General features: G+C 44.5%; 1 protein-coding gene across 1 annotated transcript in view; it reads right to left on the bottom strand.

The window, feature by feature from the left end:
- Positions 1-22947, bottom strand: part of LOC127921614 (oxysterol-binding protein-related protein 8-like) — a 74847-nt gene that overhangs the window by 27362 nt on the left and 24538 nt on the right. The window contains 4 exon segments of the mRNA XM_052505190.1: positions 9641-9846; positions 10116-10215; positions 10751-10831; positions 14064-14133. Coding sequence (XP_052361150.1) covers positions 9641-9846; positions 10116-10215; positions 10751-10831; positions 14064-14133 — 457 coding nt within the window.

Genomic DNA, 22947 nt, shown 5'->3' on the forward strand with positions numbered 1-22947 from the left:
AGGCCCTACACCCAAACAAGGGCACTGCGTTCATCCACCTCTGGCCTGCTCGCCTCCCTACCACTGAGGAAGTACAGTTCCCGCTCAGCCCAGTCAAAACTGTTCGCTGCTCTGGCCCCCCAATGGTGGAACAAACTCCCTCACGACGCCAGGACAGCGGAGTCAATCACCACCTTCCGGAGACACCTGAAACCCCACCTCTTCAAGGAATACCTAGGATAGGGTAAGTAAGGGTAAGTAATCCTTCTCCCCCCCCCCCCAAAAAAAAAAAAAAAAAAAAGATTTAGATGTAAGTGGCTGTTCCACTGGATGCCATAAGGTGTATGCACCAATTTTGTAAGTCGCTCTGGATAAGAGCGTCTGCTAAATGACTTAAATGTAAATGTAAATGTGATACTGTGAACTATCAGATCCTCCTCTCCACCCTCTCCGAGTTGGGCATCTCCGGCGCGGCCCACGCTTGGATTGCGTCCTACCTGACAGGTCGCTCCTACCAGGTGGTGTGGCGAGAATCTGTCTCCTCACCACGAGCTCTCACCACTGGTGTCCCCCAGGGCTCTGTTCTAGGCCCTCTCCTATTCTCGCTATACACCAAGTCACTTGGCTCTGTCATAACCTCACATGGTCTCTCCTATCATTGCTATGCAGACGACACACAATTAATCTTCTCCTTTCCCCCTTCTGATGACCAGGTGGCGAATCGCATCTCTGCATGTCTGGCAGACATATCAGTGTGGATGACGGATCACCACCTCAAGCTGAACCTCGGCAAGACGGAGCTGCTCTTCCTCCCGGGGAAGGACTGCCCGTTCCATGATCTCGCCATCACGGTTGACAACTCCATTGTGTCCTCCTCCCAGAGCGCTAAGAACCTTGGCGTGATCCTGGACAACACCCTGTCGTTCTCAACTAACATCAAGGCGGTGGCCCGTTCCTGTAGGTTCATGCTCTACAACAGGGGTGTCAAAGTCAAATGGACGGAGGGCCAAATAAAAAATGTAGCTACAAGCCGAGGGCCGGACTGTTCGAATGTTCATTGAAAAATTTTTAAATGACGCATATAGTCTAGTGAACCTAATTGAACCTACTGAAAACCTAACAAATATATTCCAATATGATCAGATAAATAAAGCAATATTTTCTTATGGCTCTGTCAGTAATCTTTAATTTTCAACAGACACAAAAGACAAATTTCCTTTATATAAAAATCCCCATAACATGAACATTAAATGAAAGAAACTGGTATTCAAGGCACCATCAGTAGCCTATATTTTCTATTTTAGCAAAAGTGGGCTAAATTTACTTCAAAGAAAAAAACAATAATAGCAATTTTCTATCATCCACTCAACTGAAATATTTTTAAAATATAATTGGATTGAAATACAATAAAATAAAGTGCAAAAATCTATTAATCAAAAACAACACTTTGTTTAAGGAGAAGTAACATGCAGTGAAAACAAATATTAAACTTTAACTTTTAAACTTGAACTGAGTAAAAACTCTAAATATGTGATTGCACAGTAATGTTCACTTGTTTGAGGTTGAGGGTGATACTTGGTGGTGTCCCATCTTTTCCACAAGTTCATCAATGTTCGGGGTAAGGCTCTGAGCTGAGGAAATCCTCAGAATTGAGTGGAGGTGTTCAGCAGTAAGTCGACTTCTGTGTGATGTTTTGTTCAAGTTCATCAAAGAAAACAGTTGTTCACACAGGTATGTGCTGCCAAACATAGACAACGTTTGAGCAGCCTGGATGCGCAGCTGGGGCATTGTGTCGGGGAGGAAACGGGCGAACTCCGCAGCACCCACTGCCGCATATTTTGCCCTCAGTGCATCATTGTTTGGAGGTTTGGTGGTGAGCTTTCCACGTCAACAGCAAATGGGTTACCGAGCAGTTCCAACCTGCTTTTTTGTGCTTCAAAGTCAGCAAATCGGCGTCGAAAGTCAGCGGCAAGCATACCTATTTTATCAGCCAACTGTGCGCTCGGGAACGCACTGGTAGAGAGCTTCTCTTTCATGGTCTGGCAGCTGGGAAAGTGGCTCAAATTTTCTTTCCGCATCTGCGTCTCCCACAGAGTCAGTTTGGTTTTAAATGCCTTCACTGTACTGTACATATCAGAGATGACACGATCCCGACCCTGCAGCTGCAAGTTCATTGCATTCAGATGACTCGTAATGTCACACAGAAAAGCCATTTCACACAGAAACATTTCGTCTCGGAGTTGTGTTGTGTCTTTCCCTTTGCTGTCCAAGAACAGACAAATCTCCTCACGAAGCTCGAAACATCTTTGAAGCACCTTTCCCTGGCTTAGCCATCGCACCTCTGTGTGATAAGGCAAATCACCATGCTCCGTTTCTAACTCCGTCAGAAATGCCTTGAACTGGCGGTGATTCAAACCTTGGCTCTGATAAAGTTAACTGTGCGCGTGATGATGCTCATTACATGCTCCATTTTCAAGGCTTTACCGCACAACGCTTCCTGGTGTATGATACAATGATAAGCTGTCAGCTCACCTGTCGCGTTTTCCTCTTGCATCTTTTCCCGTATCTTCGCCACCAGTCCGCTCCTGTGTCCACACATCGCAGGTGCTCCGTCGGTTGTCAAACCCACGAGTTTTTCCCAAGGCAGCTCCATCTCATTTACACATCTTGACACCTCTTCATACAAATCATGCCCCGTAGTTGTGCCATGCATAGGACGTAAAGCCAAAAACTCCTCTGTCACGCTTAGGCTGGAGTCCACTCCGCGGATGAAAATTGACAACTGGGCAATGTCAGAAATGTCGGTGCTCTCATCCACAGCCAAGGAATATGCAATGAAATCTTTTCCCTTTTTCACAAGCTGCTCTTTTAGATTGATGGACAACTGGTCTACTCTCTCGGCAATGGTGTTTCTGCTCAGACTCACATTTAAAAGAGTTGCCTTTTTCTGGGCAAACTTCGTCACAAACTTTAATCATGCAGTTTTTGATGAAATCCCCCTCCGTAAATGGCCGGGCTGATTTAGCGATCTCTTCTGCCAAAATAAAACTGGCCTTGACAGCAGCCTGGCCTTGTGATTTGGCTTTTTGAACAGAGCCTGTCGAGATTTGAGGCCTCGTTTTAATTCCTCTGCCTTTGTAGCCTTTGTTCCATGTCCATATTCTTGTTTTTGTCCGCGTGTTTCGTTTCATAATGTCGTCTCAGATTATACTCTTTCAGTACCGCCACACTTTCTCCACACAGAAGACACACAGGTTTTCCAGCTACCTCCGTGAACAAATACTCCGACTCCCACCTTGTTTGAAACCCCGGTTCTCAGTGTCCACCTTCCGTTTTGCCATTTTTGATGGGTATCTGAAAGTTAATTTTACTGTGATGCTGACAACTGCTGTGCCAATAAATATTGAAATGAAGCAGCCTACTGCTCGGTGCGTCACCGTTGCATTGTGGGAAATGTAGTATTGGTGCGTGTAAAAGATCTGCGGGCTGCCGGCTTGCTGCGGTCTGCGGGCCGGTTCTAATAATAAATCAAGATCATCCCAGGGGCCGTAAAAAACCTTCTCGCGGGCCGGATGTGGCCCGCGGGCCTTGACTCTGACATATGTGCTCTACAACATCCGCAGAGTACGACCCTGCCTCACACAGGAAGCGGCGCAGGTCCTAATCCAGGCACTTGTCATCTCCCGTCTGGATTACTGCAACTCGCTGTTGGCTGGGCTCCCTGCCTGTGCCATTAAACCCCTACAACTCATCCAGAACGCCGCAGCCCGTCTGGTGTTCAACCTTCCCAAGTTCTCTCACGTCACCCCGCTCCTCCGCTCTCTCCACTGGCTTCCAGTTGAAGCTCGCATCCGCTACAAGACCATGGTGCTTGCCTACGGAGCTGTGAGGGGAACGGCACCTCAGTACCTCCAGGCTCTGATCAGGCCCTACACCCAAACAAGGGCACTGCGTTCATCCACCTCTGGCCTGCTCGCCTCCCTACCACTGAGGAAGTACAGTTCCCGCTCAGCCCAGTCAAAACTGTTCGCTGCTCTGGCTCCCCAATGGTGGAACACACTCCCTCACGACGCCAGGACAGCGGAGTCAATCACCACCTTCCGGAGACACCTGAAACCCCACCTCTTTAAGGAATACCTAGGATAGGATAAAGTAATCCTTCTCACCCCCCTTAAAAGATTTAGATGCACTATTGTAAAGTGGCTGTTCCACTGGATGTCATAAGGTGAATGCACCAATTTGTAAGTCGCTCTGGATAAGAGCGTCTGCTAAATGACTTAAATGTTAATGTTAATGTTAAATGTTAACACTGGAGCTGAAACATAGTTAACATGGGGTCAACAATCTAATCCAGCCCGTCTGTTTGCCCCATAGTTGTGTTCTCAATAAACACTGGAGCTGAAACATAGTTAACATGGGGTCAACAATCTAATCCAACCCGTCTGTTTGCCCCATAGTTGTGTTCTCAATAAACACTGGAGCTGAAACATAGTTAACATGGGGTCAACAATCTAATCCAACCCGTCTGTTTGCCCCATAGTTGTGTTCTCAATAAACACTGGAGCTGAAACATAGTTAACATGGGGTCAACAATCTAATCCAGCCCGTCTGTTTGCCCCATAGTTGTGTTCTCAATAAACACTGGAGCTGAAACATAGTTAACATGGGGTCAACAATCTAATCCAACCCGTCTGTTTGCCCCATAGTTGTGTTCTCAATAAACACTGGAGCTGAAACATAGTTAACATGGGGTCAACAATCTAATCCAGCCCGTCTGTTTGCCCCATAGTTGTGTTCTCAATAAACACTGGAGCTGAAACATAGTTAACATGGGGTCAACAATCTAATCCAACCCGTCTGTTTGCCCCATAGTTGTGTTCTCAATAAACACTGGAGCTGAAACATAGTTAACATGGGGTCAACAATCTAATCCAACCCGTCTGTTTGCCCCATAGTTGTGTTCTCAATAAACACTGGAGCTGAAACATAGTTAACATGGGGTCAACAATCTAATCCAACCCGTCTGTTTGCCCCATAGTTGTGTTCTCAATAAACACTGGAGCTGAAACATAGTTAACATGGGGTCAACAATCTAATCCAGCCCGTCTGTTTGCCCCATAGTTGTGTTCTCAATAAACACTGGAGCTGAAACATAGTTAACATGGGGTCAACAATCTAATCCAACCCGTCTGTTTGCCCCATAGTTGTGTTCTCAATAAACACTGGAGCTGAAACATAGTTAACATGGGGTCAACAATCTAATCCAACCCGTCTGTTTGCCCCATAGTTGTGTTCTCAATAAACACTGGAGCTGAAACATAGTTAACATGGGGTCAACAATCTAATCCAGCCCGCCTGTTTGCCCCATAGTTGTGTTCTCAATAAACACTGGAGCTGAAACATAGTTAACATGGGGTCAACAATCTAATCCAACCCGTCTGTTTGCCCCATAGTTGTGTTCTCAATAAACACTGGAGCTGAAACATAGTTAACATGGGGTCAACAATCTAATCCAACCCGTCTGTTTGCCCCATAGTTGTGTTCTCAATAAACACTGGAGCTGAAACATAGTTAACATGGGGTCAACAATCTAATCCAGCCCGTCTGTTTGCCCCATAGTTGTGTTCTCAATAAACACTGGAGCTGAAACATAGTTAACATGGGGTCAACAATCTAATCCAACCCGTCTGTTTGCCCCATAGTTGTGTTCTCAATAAACACTGGAGCTGAAACATAGTTAACATGGGGTCAACAATCTAATCCAGCCCGTCTGTTTGCCCCATAGTTGTGTTCTCAATAAACACTGGAGCTGAAACATAGTTAACATGGGGTCAACAATCTAATCCAACCCGTCTGTTTGCCCCATAGTCGTGTTCTCAATAAACACTGGAGCTGAAACATAGTTAACATGGGGTCAACAATCTAATCCAACCCGTCTGTTTGCCCCATAGTTGTGTTCTCAATAAACACTGGAGCTGAAACATAGTTAACATGGGGTCAACAATCTAATCCAACCCGTCTGTTTGCCCCATAGTTGTGTTCTCAATAAACACTGGAGCTGAAACATAGTTAACATGGGGTCAACAATCTAATCCAGCCCGTCTGTTTGCCCCATAGTTGTGTTCTCAATAAACACTGGAGCTGAAACATAGTTAACATGGGGTCAACAATCTAATCCAACCCGTCTGTTTGCCCCATAGTTGTGTTCTCAATAAACACTGGAGCTGAAACATAGTTAACATGGGGTCAACAATCTAATCCAACCCGTCTGTTTGCCCCATAGTTGTGTTCTCAATAAACACTGGAGCTGAAACATAGTTAACATGGGGTCAACAATCTAATCCAACCCGTCTGTTTGCCCCATAGTTGTGTTCTCAATAAACACTGGAGCTGAAACATAGTTAACATGGGGTCAACAATCTAATCCAACCCGTCTGTTTGCCCCATAGTTGTGTTCTCAATAAACACTGGAGCTGAAACATAGTTAACATGGGGTCAACAATCTAATCCAACCCGTCTGTTTGCCCCATAGTTGTGTTCTCAATAAACACTGGAGCTGAAACATAGTTAACATGGGGTCAACAATCTAATCCAACCCGTCTGTTTGCCCCATAGTTGTGTTCTCAATAAACACTGGAGCTGAAACATAGTTAACATGGGGTCAACAATCTAATCCAACCCGTCTGTTTGCCCCATAGTTGTGTTCTCAATAAACACTGGAGCTGAAACATAGTTAACATGGGGTCAACAATCTAATCCAACCCGTCTGTTTGCCCCATAGTTGTGTTCTCAATAAACACTGGAGCTGAAACATAGTTAACATGGGGTCAACAATCTAATCCAACCCATCTGTTTGCCCCATAGTTGTGTTCTCAATAAACACTGGAGCTGAAACATAGTTAACATGGGGTCAACAATCTAATCCAACCCGTCTGTTTGCCCCATAGTTGTGTTCTCAATAAACACTGGAGCTGAAACATAGTTAACATGGGGTCAACAATCTAATCCAACCCGTCTGTTTGCCCCATAGTTGTGTTCTCAATAAACACTGGAGCTGAAACATAGTTAACATGGGGTCAACAATCTAATCCAACCCGTCTGTTTGCCCCATAGTTGTGTTCTCAATAAACACTGGAGCTGAAACATAGTTAACATGGGGTCAACAATCTAATCCAGCCCGTCTGTTTGCCCCATAGTTGTGTTCTCAATAAACACTGGAGCTGAAACATAGTTAACATGGGGTCAACAATCTAATCCAACCCGTCTGTTTGCCCCATAGTTGTGTTCTCAATAAACACTGGAGCTGAAACATAGTTAACATGGGGTCAACAATCTAATCCAACCCGTCTGTTTGCCCCATAGTTGTGTTCTCAATAAACACTGGAGCTGAAACATAGTTAACATGGGGTCAACAATCTAATCCAACCCGTCTGTTTGCCCCATAGTTGTGTTCTCAATAAACACTGGAGCTGAAACATAGTTAACATGGGGTCAACAATCTAATCCAGCCGTCTGTTTGCCCCATAGTTGTGTTCTCAATAAACACTGGAGCTGAAACATAGTTAACATGGGGTCAACAATCTAATCCAACCCGTCTGTTTGCCCCATAGTTGTGTTCTCAATAAACACTGGAGCTGAAACATAGTTAACATGGGGTCAACAATCTAATCCAACCCGTCTGTTTGCCCCATAGTTGTGTTCTCAATAAACACTGGAGCTGAAACATAGTTAACATGGGGTCAACAATCTAATCCAACCCGTCTGTTTGCCCCATAGTTGTGTTCTCAATAAACACTGGAGCTGAAACATAGTTAACATGGGGTCAACAATCTAATCCAACCCGTCTGTTTGCCCCATAGTTGTGTTCTCAATAAACACTGGAGCTGAAACATAGTTAACATGGGGTCAACAATCTAATCCAACCCGTCTGTTTGCCCCATAGTTGTGTTCTCAATAAACACTGGAGCTGAAACATAGTTAACATGGGGTCAACAATCTAATCCAACCCGTCTGTTTGCCCCATAGTTGTGTTCTCAATAAACACTGGAGCTGAAACATAGTTAACATGGGGTCAACAATCTAATCCAACCCGTCTGTTTGCCCCATAGTTGTGTTCTCAATAAACACTGGAGCTGAAACATAGTTAACATGGGGTCAACAATCTAATCCAACCCGTCTGTTTGCCCCATAGTTGTATTCTCAATAAACACTGGAGCTGAAACATAGTTAACATGGGGTCAACAATCTAATCCAGCCCGTCTGTTTGCCCCATAGTTGTGTTCTCAATAAACACTGGAGCTGAAACATAGTTAACATGGGGTCAACAATCTAATCCAACCCGTCTGTTTGCCCCATAGTTGTGTTCTCAATAAACACTGGAGCTGAAACATAGTTAACATGGGGTCAACAATCTAATCCAACCCGTCTGTTTGCCCCATAGTTGTGTTCTCAATAAACACTGGAGCTGAAACATAGTTAACATGGGGTCAACAATCTAATCCAACCCGTCTGTTTGCCCCATAGTTGTGTTCTCAATAAACACTGGAGCTGAAACATAGTTAACATGGGGTCAACAATCTAATCCAGCCTGTCTGTTTGCCCCATAGTTGTGTTCTCAATAAACACTGGAGCTGAAACATAGTTAACATGGGGTCAACAATCTAATCCAGCCCGTCTGTTTGCCCCATAGTTGTGTTCTCAATAAACACTGGAGCTGAAACATAGTTAACATGGGGTCAACAATCTAATCCAGCCCGTCTGTTTGCCCCATAGTTGTGTTCTCAATAAACACTGGAGCTGAAACATAGTTAACATGGGGTCAACAATCTAATCCAGCCCGTCTGTTTGCCCCATAGTTGTGCAGGTGACCCTTTTGTTTCTAAACAGCCAACCCCTCTATTGGTGGTTGGAAATAACATTTACATTTTCCATGAAAACATGTGGAGCCTCGAAAATAAAATATGAATTTTAACAAAGTCAAAAACAAACATTTAGCTGTTAGGTAGACAAGTTGTTGTACTAAGAAGTTTTGTGGTTGGAATTGTATTTAGTTGGAGAATTTATATGTGAGCCAGCAACTTTTGAAAGACTGGTTTTGTTTGGACAAACAAAACACGGTTGCTTAGCAACAGGATACAAACAGGATACAAACTCGGCAACAGGATACAAACTCGGGTAGCTGTAAAAGGGATGGAATCAGGATCAAGAGAAAATGATTGAATGTTCACAAGTGAAGATGGCAGAAAGGCCATGGCGTAGGGAGTGGATTAGCTAAAGAGAGCGGTACTCAGGTTAGTCAGTTCATGTCTGAACAAAAATGTACTTAGGCAGTATTATACCAGAGTATTATACCAGTGTGCAGACAGATTGATGTTTTTGTTCTACATTATCCTGTCTGATCCAGCATTTGGGACAAGGGGCTTTTACAGATGTGCTCATACCACTCCATTAAATGAAATGATGTCTCCCTTACCTAAAGGCCATTGTGCAGGTCTGACTAGAAACTCTATCGCTCTCCATCTTATCATCATTATTATCTGAAGTTGTGGAAGCCATCGCCCAACAGATCACCTTGAATTAGTTGTTGTTGTTTTTAAAAGACACTTTGAGACGCTGTTCTAATGAAAAGCTCTATATAAAATAAATGTACTATTTTTATTACCTTGACTGCCCAGATGGACTGCTCCAGAGGGTGGAAGAGTTTGAAACAGAAGCCGTCCTTCTTTGAGGGTCTCTCGATGAGCTCGCAGGCGTTGAGCAGCACCGTGCCCACCCACTGGCCATTCTTATGGGTCTTGTAGATGAGAAGAACCCCCGGCTTCAGCACACACCACAGCTTGGTCCAGCTCTTCAGAGTACCCCGGATCTGAGGTGCAGACACGTGGCCAAACACACACACTCAGACATAAAATACACCAAATATCATCATGTCTAATAAACTATGTTCAAATATATATTTATTTTGTTGAAACTTCTATCAACAAGGGCACTTGTGAAAATTCTGGAGAAACTTCAATAGATTATAGCAGATTCTTATGGCTTTATAGTTTGTTGCATGTAAAGTAATATTCAAGTAATTGCAGCACATTGCCCACGTTGTGTACAGTCCAGAAACAAGAAGCAGGGCAAGTCGAACCTGAGCCAGTCAGCCATGACAATAACAGAGGGGTCTGTGATGGTGCTGAGGAGCTCCTTGGTGGCTCTCTTCTTCTCCTCACGGTAGTTCTTCTTCTGTACCTGCAGGGGCCACACACAAACATCACGCTACACTGTTTGCCCTAGCTGTACCTGCAGGGGCCACACACAAACATCACGCTACAGTGTTTGCCCTAGCTGTACCTGCAGGGGCCACACACAAACATCACGCTACACTGTTTGCCCTAGCTGTACCTGCAGGGGCCACACACAAACATCATGCTACAGTGTTTGCCCTAGCTGTACCTGCAGGGGCCACACACAAACATCACGCTACAGTGTTTGCCCTAGCTGTACCTGCAGGGGCCACACACAAACATCACGCTACAGTGTTTGCCCTAGCTGTACCTACAGGGGCCACACACAAACATCACGCTACAGTGTTTGCCCTAGCTGTACCTGCAGGGGCCACACACAAACATCACGCTACAGTGTTTCCCCTAATGTCTAGAGTCCTGTCCAGGGGTTGTACTTCTACATCAAGCTGCCTCACGCAACAGAAACAGGGCCGTTCTGACAAGCTACTTACTATAAGATCATCCTTAGGCTGGTCTCTGCTGTAAGTCTCCCTACTTACCTTGAGCGACTCCTTCTTGGTGAGCTTGTTACCGGACGACGAGACATCCTTGTCAGAGCCATTGTAGAGCTTGGACTCTGACTGTGGAGACATGGAGGAGGAAGTGAGCGTATAGTCAGCTGGGAATGGCTCACTAGTACCCTTCTAACCTGAGACAAACAGTTTCCATCTGGTGACACTAGGACAGAAGTCTTACTGTATTACTGGATGTGATGAGCATGTGGGGAGCTGTCTGGCCCAAACTGGGAATCTGTCTGGTCCAAACTGGGGAGCTGTCAGGCCCAAACTGGGGATCTGTCAGGCCCAAACTGGGGAGCTGTCTGGCCCAAACTAGGGAGCTGTCTGGCCCAAACTGGGGAGCTGTCTGGTCCAAACTGGGGAGCTGTCAGGCCCAAACTGGGGATCTGTCTGGCCCAAACTGGGGATCTGTCTGGCCCAAACTAGGGAGCTGTCTGGCCCAAACTGGGGAGCTGTCTGGTCCAAACTGGGGAGCTGTCTGGCCCAAACTGGGGATCTGTCTGGCCCAAACTGGGGATCTGTCTGGCCCAAACTGGGGAGCTGTCTGGCTCCAAATGAGGTGGGTGGGTGCTACACATTGGCGGTTGGATGAGGTGAGTTACCCCTCTTACTATGTAAAGCACTTTGAGTCCCTGGGAAATCATTATTCCCATCCAATAGACTGCTGTATTAGAGTTGTCTGGGCGCCACTCAAACTTTAGCACCAGTCAGATTGATTTACCCGATCATACCAGGTACACACACACTCATCTGGTGTCTGGAGGCACCCTTGGCGTTTTTGGCTTCTGAAGTGAATGTCAATAAAGGAGCCTAGAGAGTATCCTGACACCTGGAAGAAAACAACAGGCCTCTGATACCACCACCATGATAACAGCCCCCAATGGAAGTCCTGCAATAGTAATAGCAGTCTCAGTTGAGGCTACCACGAACAACGCTGTGGGCCTTACCTTATGCCCTGCTCAGCCTGTCAAGCCCTTTGTTTAGTCCTGCGCTAGCTTGGCTAACGCTAACCAAGGAGCTGGATTCTACACAGGCATGACTCTTAGCTGAAGCCAGGGCCTAATAGAGTTCTATTAGCAGAGAGTAGACAGAGAGAGCAGGGGGAGAACTTCATGAGGCAGGGCCACTTAACGGCTCAGAAAAAAACTGCTAGGTAGAGGAGAGGGGGGGAGAGGAGAGCAGAGCATAGGAGAGGACTGGAGTAAAGAGGAGAGGACTGGAGTAAAGAGGAGAGAGTAGAGGACTGGAGTAAAGAGGAGAGGACTGGAGTAAAGAGGAGAGAGTAGAGGACTGGAGTAAAGAGCAGAGGACTGGAGTAAAGAGGAGAGAGTAGAGGACTGGAGTAAAGAGGAGAGGACTGGAGTAAAGAGGAGAGGACTGGAGTAAAGAGGAGAGGACTGGAGTAAAGAGGAGAGGACTGGAGTAAAGAGGAGAGGACTAGAGTAAAGAGCAGAGGACTGGAGTAAAGAGCAGAGGACTGGAGTAAAGAGGAGAGGACTGGAGTAAAGAGGAGAGGACTGGAGTAAAGAGCAGAGGACTGGAGTAAAGAGGAGAGGACTGGAGTAAAGAGGAGAGAGTAGAGGACTGGAGTAAAGAGGAGAGGACTGGAGTAAAGAGGAGAGGACTGGAGTAAAGAGGAGAGGACTGGAGTAAAGAGCAGAGGACTGGAGTAAAGAGGAGAGGACTGGAGTAAAGAGCAGAGGACTGGAGTAAAGAGGAGAGGACTGGAGTAAAGAGGAGAGGACTGGAGTAAAGAGGAGAGGACTGGAGTAAAGAGGAGAGGACTGGAGTAAAGAGGAGAGGACTGGAGTAAAGAGGAGAGGACTGGAGTAAAGAGCAGAGGACTGGAGTAAAGAGCAGAGGACTGGAGTAAAGAGGAGAGGACTGGAGTAAAGAGCAGAGGACTGGAGTAAAGAGGAGAGGACTGGAGTAAAGAGGAGAGAGTAGAGGACTGGAGTAAAGAGGAGAGGACTGGAGTAAAGAGGAGAGGACTGGAGTAAAGAGGAGAGGACTGGAGTAAAGAGGAGAGGACTGGAGTAAAGAGCAGAGGACTGGAGTAAAGAGGAGAGGACTGGAGTAAAGAGCAGAGGACTGGAGTAAAGAGGAGAGGACTGGAGTAAAGAGGAGAGAGTAGAGGACTGGAGTAAAGAGGAGAGGACTGGAGTAAAGAGGAGAGGAATGGAGTAAAGAGCAGAGGACTGGAGTAAAGAGGAGAGGACTGGAGTAAAGAGGAGAGGACTGGAGTAAAGAGGAGAGGACTGGAGTAAAGAGCAGAGGACTGGAGTAAAGAGGAGAGGACTGGAGTAAAGAGGAGAGGACTGGAGTAAAGAGGAGAGGACTGGAGTAAAGAGCAGAGGACTGGAGTAAAGAGCAGAGGACTGGAGTAAAGAGCAGAGGACTGGAGTAAAGAGGAGAGGACTGGAGTAAAGAGGAGAGGACTGGAGTAAAGAGCAGAGGACTGGAGTAAAGAGCAGAGGACTGGAGTAAAGAGCAGAGGACTGGAGTAAAGAGGAGAGGACTGGAGTAAAGAGGAGAGGACTGGAGTAAAGAGCAGAGGACTGGAGTAAAGAGGAGAGGACTGGAGTAAAGAGGAGAGGACTGGAGTAAAGAGAACTGGTATTTATGTATATATTTATGCTGTCACTGTTTTATTATTGGAAAAACAGAACAGCCGCTGCCTATAGAACAAATATACCATTGTAGCGTGGGTTCAAATCCAGCCCACTGCTATTTCAGCACACTCTCCTCTCTTTCTCTCTCCTATTCAATGGAATTCACCAACCAGGATTTCTATAAAACCTTGGATGTTTGGGGAATTAACCAGAATTTTGCAACCCTTGGCCTTAGTTCTCATTGGAAGTTGAACAGTGGGTTCTGTTGAGAGGCCTGGAATGGTTGGGTTTCTGTTTTTGATGATGGTTTGATGTACATGTGATTAATAATGAATGAAGCTCACAGCTGTGGCGAGGTTGAAATTGTTGGCTTGTTCTTTTACAGTAACTCCTTTACTCCCTGGTCTCATTAGGACTATGTCTTACACACTGAAATGGGTTTCATCAGCACCCTCCCTTCCTACTCTCCTCTCCTCTCCTCTACTACTTGCTCATAAAGAGTTGATGGTAAAGCATGAGGCTTTAATGGTTGGGGACTTTGGCCAAAGAAATAAAGTCGATTTCAAAGGTTTCTGCTTCAGAGTGAGTGGATGGGTATGTTTTCTGTCCTTGTACATCCTGTAAAGAGAGAAAGGAGAAAGAGCTGTGAGAGGAGAGGTCTGGGGTGTATTTTTGGACCATACCTTGCTCTTGGATATGGAGTGAGACGAGTCCTCTTTCGGAGGCAGGGAATCTTCTTTCCCCGATCGAAACCTGAAAAGAGAGAAACCAATCAGCCCAAACGCCCTCCATGTGTCCCTGAGGCAATGAAATGGTGTAGGGTGAAGTTTCCCTAGACGCTGATCTTGGGTCAGTTTTGCATTTTCTCCACTAATGGTTAAGGTTCGGATTGGTGAAGGGGAAACTGATCCTAGATATGTACCTTGGCGAAACTTTACCCCAGAGCCACCTTCCGTCAGCAAGGTCAGACTAAATGGAGAGTACTTTCCAGCAAGCCAACCACAGCTGAGCTCCTCCTTTAAAGTGTCTGTTGTGAGAGAACAGCAGCAGTCCCCTGTGTACAGGCCCTGCTCTTTACCAGAAGGCTCCAGGCCCTCTGAATATTTAATGGCCAGTGCCTCCATCCTCACAGCCCATTTTGTAATGAGCGTAGAGTCAGGAAGGACAGACACAGAGGCACACAGTTATAGACTGATAATATCATTTGGATTAGTGATGTGGGACAAAATGTATAGTTACATATCACAATATTATTTTGGATGATACATCAACATTTGACTCAAAGTTGTGCTACTGTAGGAAGAGTTTTTTTTCATCCTATAGCTTGTTCTCCATCTTCTTTTGAAATAGTGAGCCAACATGTTTTCAGTACTTTCAGTTCCCTGACCAATCGAAACTCATTTTCTCATGCTCTCTCTTGTTTCTGCAGCAGACATAAGGTGAGAAATATGTTTGGAATATCAAATCGATGGAAAATCAGTATCGAATCACACTACATATAAAATCACAATACATGTACACTACCGGTCAAAAGTTTTAGAACACCTACTCATTCAAGGGTTTTTCTTGATTTATTTAAGATTTTCTACATTGTAGAATAATAGTAAAGACATCAAAACTATGAAATAACACATATGGAATCATGTAGTAAACAAAAAATGGTTAAACAAATCAAAATATATTTTATTTTTGAGATTATTCAACTAGCCACACTCTTGGCATTCTCTCAACTAGCTTCACCTGGAATACTTTTCCAACAGTCTTGAAGGAATTCCCACATATGCTGAGCACTAATCCGACTAATCCCAAACCATCTCAATTTGGTTGAGGTCGGGGGATTGTGGAGGCCAGGTCATCTGATACAGCCCTCCATCACTCTCCTTGGTAAAATTGCCCTTAACCAGCCTGAAGGTGTGTTGAGTCATTGTCCTGTTGAAAAACAAATGATAGTCCCACTATGCGCAAACCAGATGGGATGGCGTATCCCCACACCATAACACCTTCTCCTTAATGCTTTACGTTGGGAAATTCACATGCAGAGATCATCCATTCATCCACACTGAATCTCACAAAGACACAGTGGTTGGAACCAAAAATCTCAAATTTGGACTCATCAGACCAAAGGACAAATTTCCACCGTTCTAATGTCCATTGCTAATGTTTCTTGGCCCAAGCAAGTCTCTTCTTATTATTGGTGTCCTTTAGGTAGTGGTTTCTTTGCAGCAATTCGATCATGAATGCCTGATTCACACAGTCTCCTCTGAACAGTTGATGTTGAGATGTGTCTGTTACATTTATTTGGGGTGCAATTTCTTAGGCTGGTAACTCTAATGAACTTATCCTCTGCAGCAGAGGTAACTCTGTGTCGATCATTCCTATGGCGGTCCTCATGAGAGCCAGTTTCATCATAGCGCTTGATGGTTTTTGAGACTGCACTTGAAGAAACTGACAAAGTTCTTGAAATGTCCCTTATTAACTGACCTTCATATCTTAAAGTAATGCTGGACTGTCATTTCTCTTTCGCTTATTTGAGCTGTTCTTGCCATAATATGGACTTGGTCTTTTACCTAGTAGGGCCGTCTTCTGTACACCCCCCTACCTTGTCACAACACAACTGATTGGCTCAAACGCATTAAAAAGGAAATACATTACACAAATGATATTTTAAAAAGGCATACCTGTTAATTGAAATGCATTCCAGGTGATTACCTCATGAAGCTGGTTGAGAGAATGCCAAGAGTATGCAAAGCTGTCATCAAGGCAAAGGGTGGCTACTTTGAAGAATCTCAAACAAATCAAAATACATTTTATATTTAACACTGTTTTGGTTACCACATGATTCCATATGTGTTATTTCATTGTTTTGATGTCTTCACTATTATTCTACGATGTAGAAAACAATAAAATAAAGAAAAACCCTTGAATAAGTAGGTGTTCTCGAACCTTTGACCAGTAGTGTATTTGCACATAAGTATCAAATCAAATGAACCAAATACAATTGGTGTAGACTTTATAGTGAAATACTTGCTTACGAACCTTTCCCAAGATGCAGAGTTAAAAATTATAATAATAAATAAATACACAAGAATGGAGCTACACACAGGGAGTACCAGATCAATGAGGAGTTATATACAGGTAGTACCAGTACCAGATCAATGTGGAGCTATATACAGGGAGTACCAGTACCAGATCAATGTGGAGTTATATACAGGTAGTACCAGTACCAGATCAATGAGGAGTTATATACAGGGAGTACCAGTACCAGATCAATGTGGAGTTATATACAGGGAGTACCAGTACCAGATCAATGAGGAGTTATATACAGGGAGTACCAGTACCAGATCAATGTGGAGTTATATACAGGGAGTACCAGTACCAGATCAATGAGGAGTTATATACAGGGAGTACCAGTACCAGATCAATGTGGAGTTATATACAGGGAGTACCAGTACCAGATCAATGTGGGGCTATATACAGGAAGTACCATATCAATGTGGATCTATACACAGGGAGTACCAGATCAATGTGGGGCTATATTCAGGGAGTACCATATTAATGTGGATCTATACACAGGGAGTACCAGATCAATGTGGAGCTATATACAGGGAGTACCAGTACCAGATCAATGTGGAGCTATATACAGGGAGTACCAGTACCAGATCAATGTGGGGCTATATACAGGAAGTACCATATCAATGTGGATCTATACACAGGGAGTACCAGATCAATGTGGATCTATACACAGGGAGTACCAGATCAATGTGGCGCTATATACAGGGAGTACCAGATCAATGTGGAGCTATATACAGGGAGTACCAGTACCAGATCAATGTGGAGTTATATACAGGGAGTACCAGATCAATGTGGAGCTATATACAGGGAGTACCAGTACCAGATCAATGTGGAGCTATATACAGGGAGTACCAGATCAATGTGGAGCTATATACAGGGAGTACCAGTACCAGATCAATGTGGAGTTATATACAGGGAGTACCAGATCAATGTGGAGCTATATACAGGGAGTACCAGATCAATGTGGAGCTATATACAGGGAGTACCAGATCAATGTGGAGCTATATACAGGGAGTACCAGATCAATGTGGAGCTATATACAGGGAGTACCAGATCAATGTGGAGCTATATACAGGAGTACCAGATCAATGTGGAGCTATATACAGGGAGTACCAGTACCATATCAATGTGGAGCTATATACAGGAGTACCAGATCAATGTGGAGCTATATACAGGGAGTACCAGATCTATGTGGAGCTATATACAGGGAGTACCAGTACCATATCAATGTGGAGCTATATACAGGGAGTACCAGATCAATGTGGAGCTATATACAGGGAGTACCAGATCTATGTGGAGCTATATACAGGGAGTACCAGTACCATATCAATGTGGAGCTATATACAGGGAGTACCAGATCTATGTGGAGCTATATACAGGGAGTACCAGTACCATATCAATGTGGAGCTATATACAGGGAGTACCAGATCAATGTGGAGCTATATACAGGGAGTACCAGATCAATGTGGAGCTATATACAGGGAGTACCAGATCAATGTGGAGCTATATACAGGGAGTACCAGATCTATGTGGAGCTATATACAGGGAGTACCAGTACCAGATCAATGTGGAGCTATATACAGTACCAGGAGTACCAGTACCAGATCAATGTGGAGCTATATACAGGGAGCACCAGTACCAGATCAATGTGGAGCTATATACAGGAGTACCAGATCAATGTGGAGCTATATACAGGAAGTACCATATCAATGTGGATCTATACACAGGGAGTACCAGATCAATGTGGAGCTATACACAGGGAGTACCAGATCAATGTGGCGCTATATACAGTACCAGGAGTACCAGATCAATGTGGAGCTATATACAGGGAGTACCAGTACCAGATCAATGTGGAGTTATATACAGGGAGTACCAGATCAATGTGGAGCTATATACAGGGAGTACCAGTACCAGATCAATGTGGAGTTATATACAGGGAGTACCAGTACCAGATCAATGTGGAGTTATATACAGGGAGTACCAGTACCAGATCAATGTGGAGTTATATACAGGGAGTACCAGATCAATGTGGAGCTATATACAGGGAGTACCAGTACCAGATCAATGTGGAGTTATATACAGGGAGTACCAGATCAATGTGGAGCTATATACAGGGAGTACCAGTACCAGATCAATGTGGAGTTATATACAGGGAGTACCAGTACCAGATCAATGTGGAGCTATATACAGGGAGTACCAGATCAATGTGGAGCTATATACAGGGAGTACCAGATCAATGTGGAGCTATATACAGGGAGTACCAGATCAATGTGGAGCTATATACAGGGAGTACCAGATCTATGTGGAGCTATATACAGGGAGTACCAGTACCATATCAATGTGGAGCTATATACAGGGAGTACCAGATCAATGTGGAGCTATATACAGGGAGTACCAGTACCATATCAATGTGGAGCTATATACAGGGAGTACCAGATCAATGTGGAGCTATATACAGGGAGTACCAGATCAATGTGGAGCTATATACAGGGAGTACCAGATCAATGTGGAGCTATATACAGGGAGTACCAGATCAATGTGGAGCTATATACAGGGAGTACCAGATCAATGTGGAGCTATATACAGGGAGTACCAGATCAATGTGGAGCTATATACAGGGAGTACCAGATCAATGTGGAGCTATACACAGGGAGTACCAGATCAATGTGGAGCTATATACAGGGAGTACCAGATCTATGTGGAGCCATACACAGGGAGTACCAGATCTATGTGGAGCTATATACAGGGAGTACCAGTGCCATATCAATGTGGAGCTATATACAGGGAGTACCAGATCAATGTGGAGCTATATACAGGGAGTACCAGATCTATGTGGAGCTATATACAGGGAGTACCAGTACCATATCAATGTGGAGCTATATACAGGGAGTACCAGATCTATGTGGAGCTATATACAGGGAGTACCAGTACCATATCAATGTGGAGCTATATACAGGGAGTACCAGATCAATGTGGAGCTATATACAGGGAGTACCAGATCAATGTGGAGCTATACACAGGGAGTACCAGATCAATGTGGAGCTATATACAGGGAGTACCAGATCTATGTGGAGCCATACACAGGGAGTACCAGATCTATGTGGAGCTATATACAGGGAGTACCAGTACCATATCAATGTGGAGCTATATACAGGGAGTACCAGATCTATGTGGAGCTATATACAGGGAGTACCAGTACCATATCAATGTGGAGCTATATACAGGGAGTACCAGATCAATGTGGAGCTATATACAGGGAGTACCAGATCAATGTGGAGCTATATACAGGGAGTACCAGATCAATGTGGAGCTATATACAGGGAGTACCAGATCTATGTGGAGCTATATACAGGGAGTACCAGTACCAGATCAATGTGGAGCTATATACAGGGAGTACCAGTACCAGATCAATGTGGAGCTATATACAGGGAGCACCAGTACCAGATCAATGTGGAGCTATATACAGGGAGTACCAGATCAATGTGGAGCTATATACAGGAAGTACCATATCAATGTGGATCTATACACAGGGAGTACCAGATCAATGTGGATCTATACACAGGGAGTACCAGATCAATGTGGCGCTATATACAGGGAGTACCAGATCAATGTGGAGCTATATACAGGGAGTACCAGTACCAGATCAATGTGGAGTTATATACAGGGAGTACCAGATCAATGTGGAGCTATATACAGGGAGTACCAGTACCAGATCAATGTGGAGTTATATACAGGGAGTACCAGTACCAGATCAATGTGGAGTTATATACAGGGAGTACCAGTACCAGATCAATGTGGAGTTATATACAGGGAGTACCAGATCAATGTGGAGCTATATACAGGGAGTACCAGTACCAGATCAATGTGGAGTTATATACAGGGAGTACCAGATCAATGTGGAGCTATATACAGGGAGTACCAGTACCAGATCAATGTGGAGTTATATACAGGGAGTACCAGTACCAGATCAATGTGGAGCTATATACAGGGAGTACCAGATCAATGTGGAGCTATATACAGGGAGTACCAGATCAATGTGGAGCTATATACAGGGAGTACCAGATCTATGTGGAGCCATACACAGGGAGTACCAGATCTATGTGGAGCTATATACAGGGAGTACCAGATCAATGTGGAGCTATATACAGGGAGTACCAGATCAATGTGGAGCTATATACAGGGAGTACCAGATCTATGTGGAGCTATATACAGGGAGTACCAGATCAATGTGGAGCTATATACAGGGAGTACCAGATCAATGTGGAGCTATATACAGGGAGTACCAGATCTATGTGGAGCCATACACAGGGAGTACCAGTACCAGATCAATGTGCAGATGTAGGAGATATTTGGTATAGTGGTAACATTGTATCGTGAGGTCAGTTCCCAGCCCTAGTTTGGTTTTATGAGTCAGATAGTCAGGCTAAGTCCCAAATCACACCCTATTCCCTACACACTATATACAGGGTACCAGATTTTTAGGATGCAGATGGTATACACAGCGACATGACGCCCACAGGAGACAGGCTTCACCAAGTCCACAAGATACATTGGCATTTGGAAAGTTACGGCACTTTCAGAGATGACATGGGATTTCTCTGTCAGGGGCTAAACACCTGGCCCTGATAATAGAACCTTATAGCCCACTAATTCTAATCCAGGTTCCCACTAACGCTCCCACTAAGATGAAAGTAGGGGAAGTTCAACTGTGTTCACCACATGTGTGAGTTCAATCACCTGCATGTTCCACAGCAAGGGAGCTTGTGAATAATTCATTAGGATTGCGTCCCAAATTCTCTTTAGGGTCCATATGACTCTGGTAAAATGCAGTGCACTATATAGGGAATAGGGATGCATCCTAGATCTCAGCAGTCTGAAAAGCTGATCAGTATGACAGCTGTCTTAAAGTGTTGTTTCTGATTCACTGGTGTGAGATTGACAACATCTGATAGAAAATGAGCTGTGATTGACACAGCCCCATGGTGCCAACACACACACACACACACACACACACACACACACACACACACACACACACACACACAGAGAGAGAGAGAAATAGGACCTTGTCTGTGCCAAAGCAGATTGCCAGAACACTAACACGAGGAGAGAGAGGACGTTCTCAATCTGCTGTACTCAGTGCAGCCATTAAGAGACGACTATGAGAGATATCCAAGGTTAAGCTGCTCAAACAACCAGCCTGGATCCAAACAATGCATAGATCAACGTCAACATCTGATCTGAGATCTGACATTAACAGATTCTGTCGAACTTGACAGGTCCTCTTCAGGGATTTATCGCTAAATGCCTTTCGGTTGACAAACTTCAAACTAAGGGGATTATTAAGTAGTCAACCCGTTACTCTGTGATAAGGTCCATTAGTGAGAAATTCTAAAGCTTTTAAAGATGGACTGCAGTGGTGTAGATAATCATTCATAGCCTACTGTAGTCCTGGGCTGGAAAGCAGCAGGGTATCACAGCTACCGCTCAATGCTATATATTACAATTTACGAGGAGAGATTTACTGCTCGTTCTGATCTTTACTGCTCTTTCTGATCTCACCACTGCTGTATTACAAGGATAAATCAGTGTGGTAACAAGCTCCAAATCATTGGGCTCCAGCACGAAGCAGCTCTCCTGCTGTAAAACAAACAGAGACAGGGCCCCTGTCTTTACCTGTGTCAAATTAATGCCCGCTGTAAAACGCACCTTACGTCATTAACAAGTGGAGAAGGGACACGTTGAGCATCAGAGGCCAATGCTCTGGTATGGATTCTACAGTTGTGGCCAAAAGTTTTGAGAACGACACAAATATTAGTCTGCTGCCTCAGTTTGTATGACGGCAATTTGCATGTACTCCAGAATGTTATGAAGAGTGATCAGATGAATTGCAATTAATTGCAAAGTCCCTCTTTATTTTATTTATTTTATTTCACCTTTATTTAGCCAGGTAGGCTAGTTGAGAACAAGTTCTCATTTACAACTGCGACCTGGCCAAGATAAAGCATAGCAGTGTGAACTGACAACAACACAGAGTTACACATGGAGTAAACAATAAACATGCATTTGCCATGCAAATGAACTGAATCCCCCAAAAAACATTTCCACTGCATTTCAGCCCTGCCACAAAAGGACCAGCTGACATCATGTCAGTGATTCTCTCGTTAACACAGGTGTGAGTGCTGGCGAGGACAAGGCTGGAGTTCACTCTGTCATGCTGATTGAGTTCGAATAACAGACTGGAAGCTTCAAAAGGAGGGTGGTGTCTAGAATCTTCTTCCTCTGTCAATCATGGTTACCTGCAAGGAAACTCGTGCCGTCATCATTGCTTTGCACAAAAAGGGCTTCACAGGCAAGGATCTTGCTGCCAGTAAGATTGCACCTAAATCAACAATTTTTCGGATCATCCAAGAACTTCAAGAAGAGCAGTTCAATTGTTGTGAAGAAGGCTTCAGGGCGCCCAAGAAAGTCAAGCAAGCGCCAGAAGCGTCGCCT

Source organism: Oncorhynchus keta, unplaced genomic scaffold (assembly GCF_023373465.1).
Source record: "Oncorhynchus keta strain PuntledgeMale-10-30-2019 unplaced genomic scaffold, Oket_V2 Un_contig_22762_pilon_pilon, whole genome shotgun sequence".
NCBI lineage: Eukaryota > Metazoa > Chordata > Actinopteri > Salmoniformes > Salmonidae > Oncorhynchus > Oncorhynchus keta.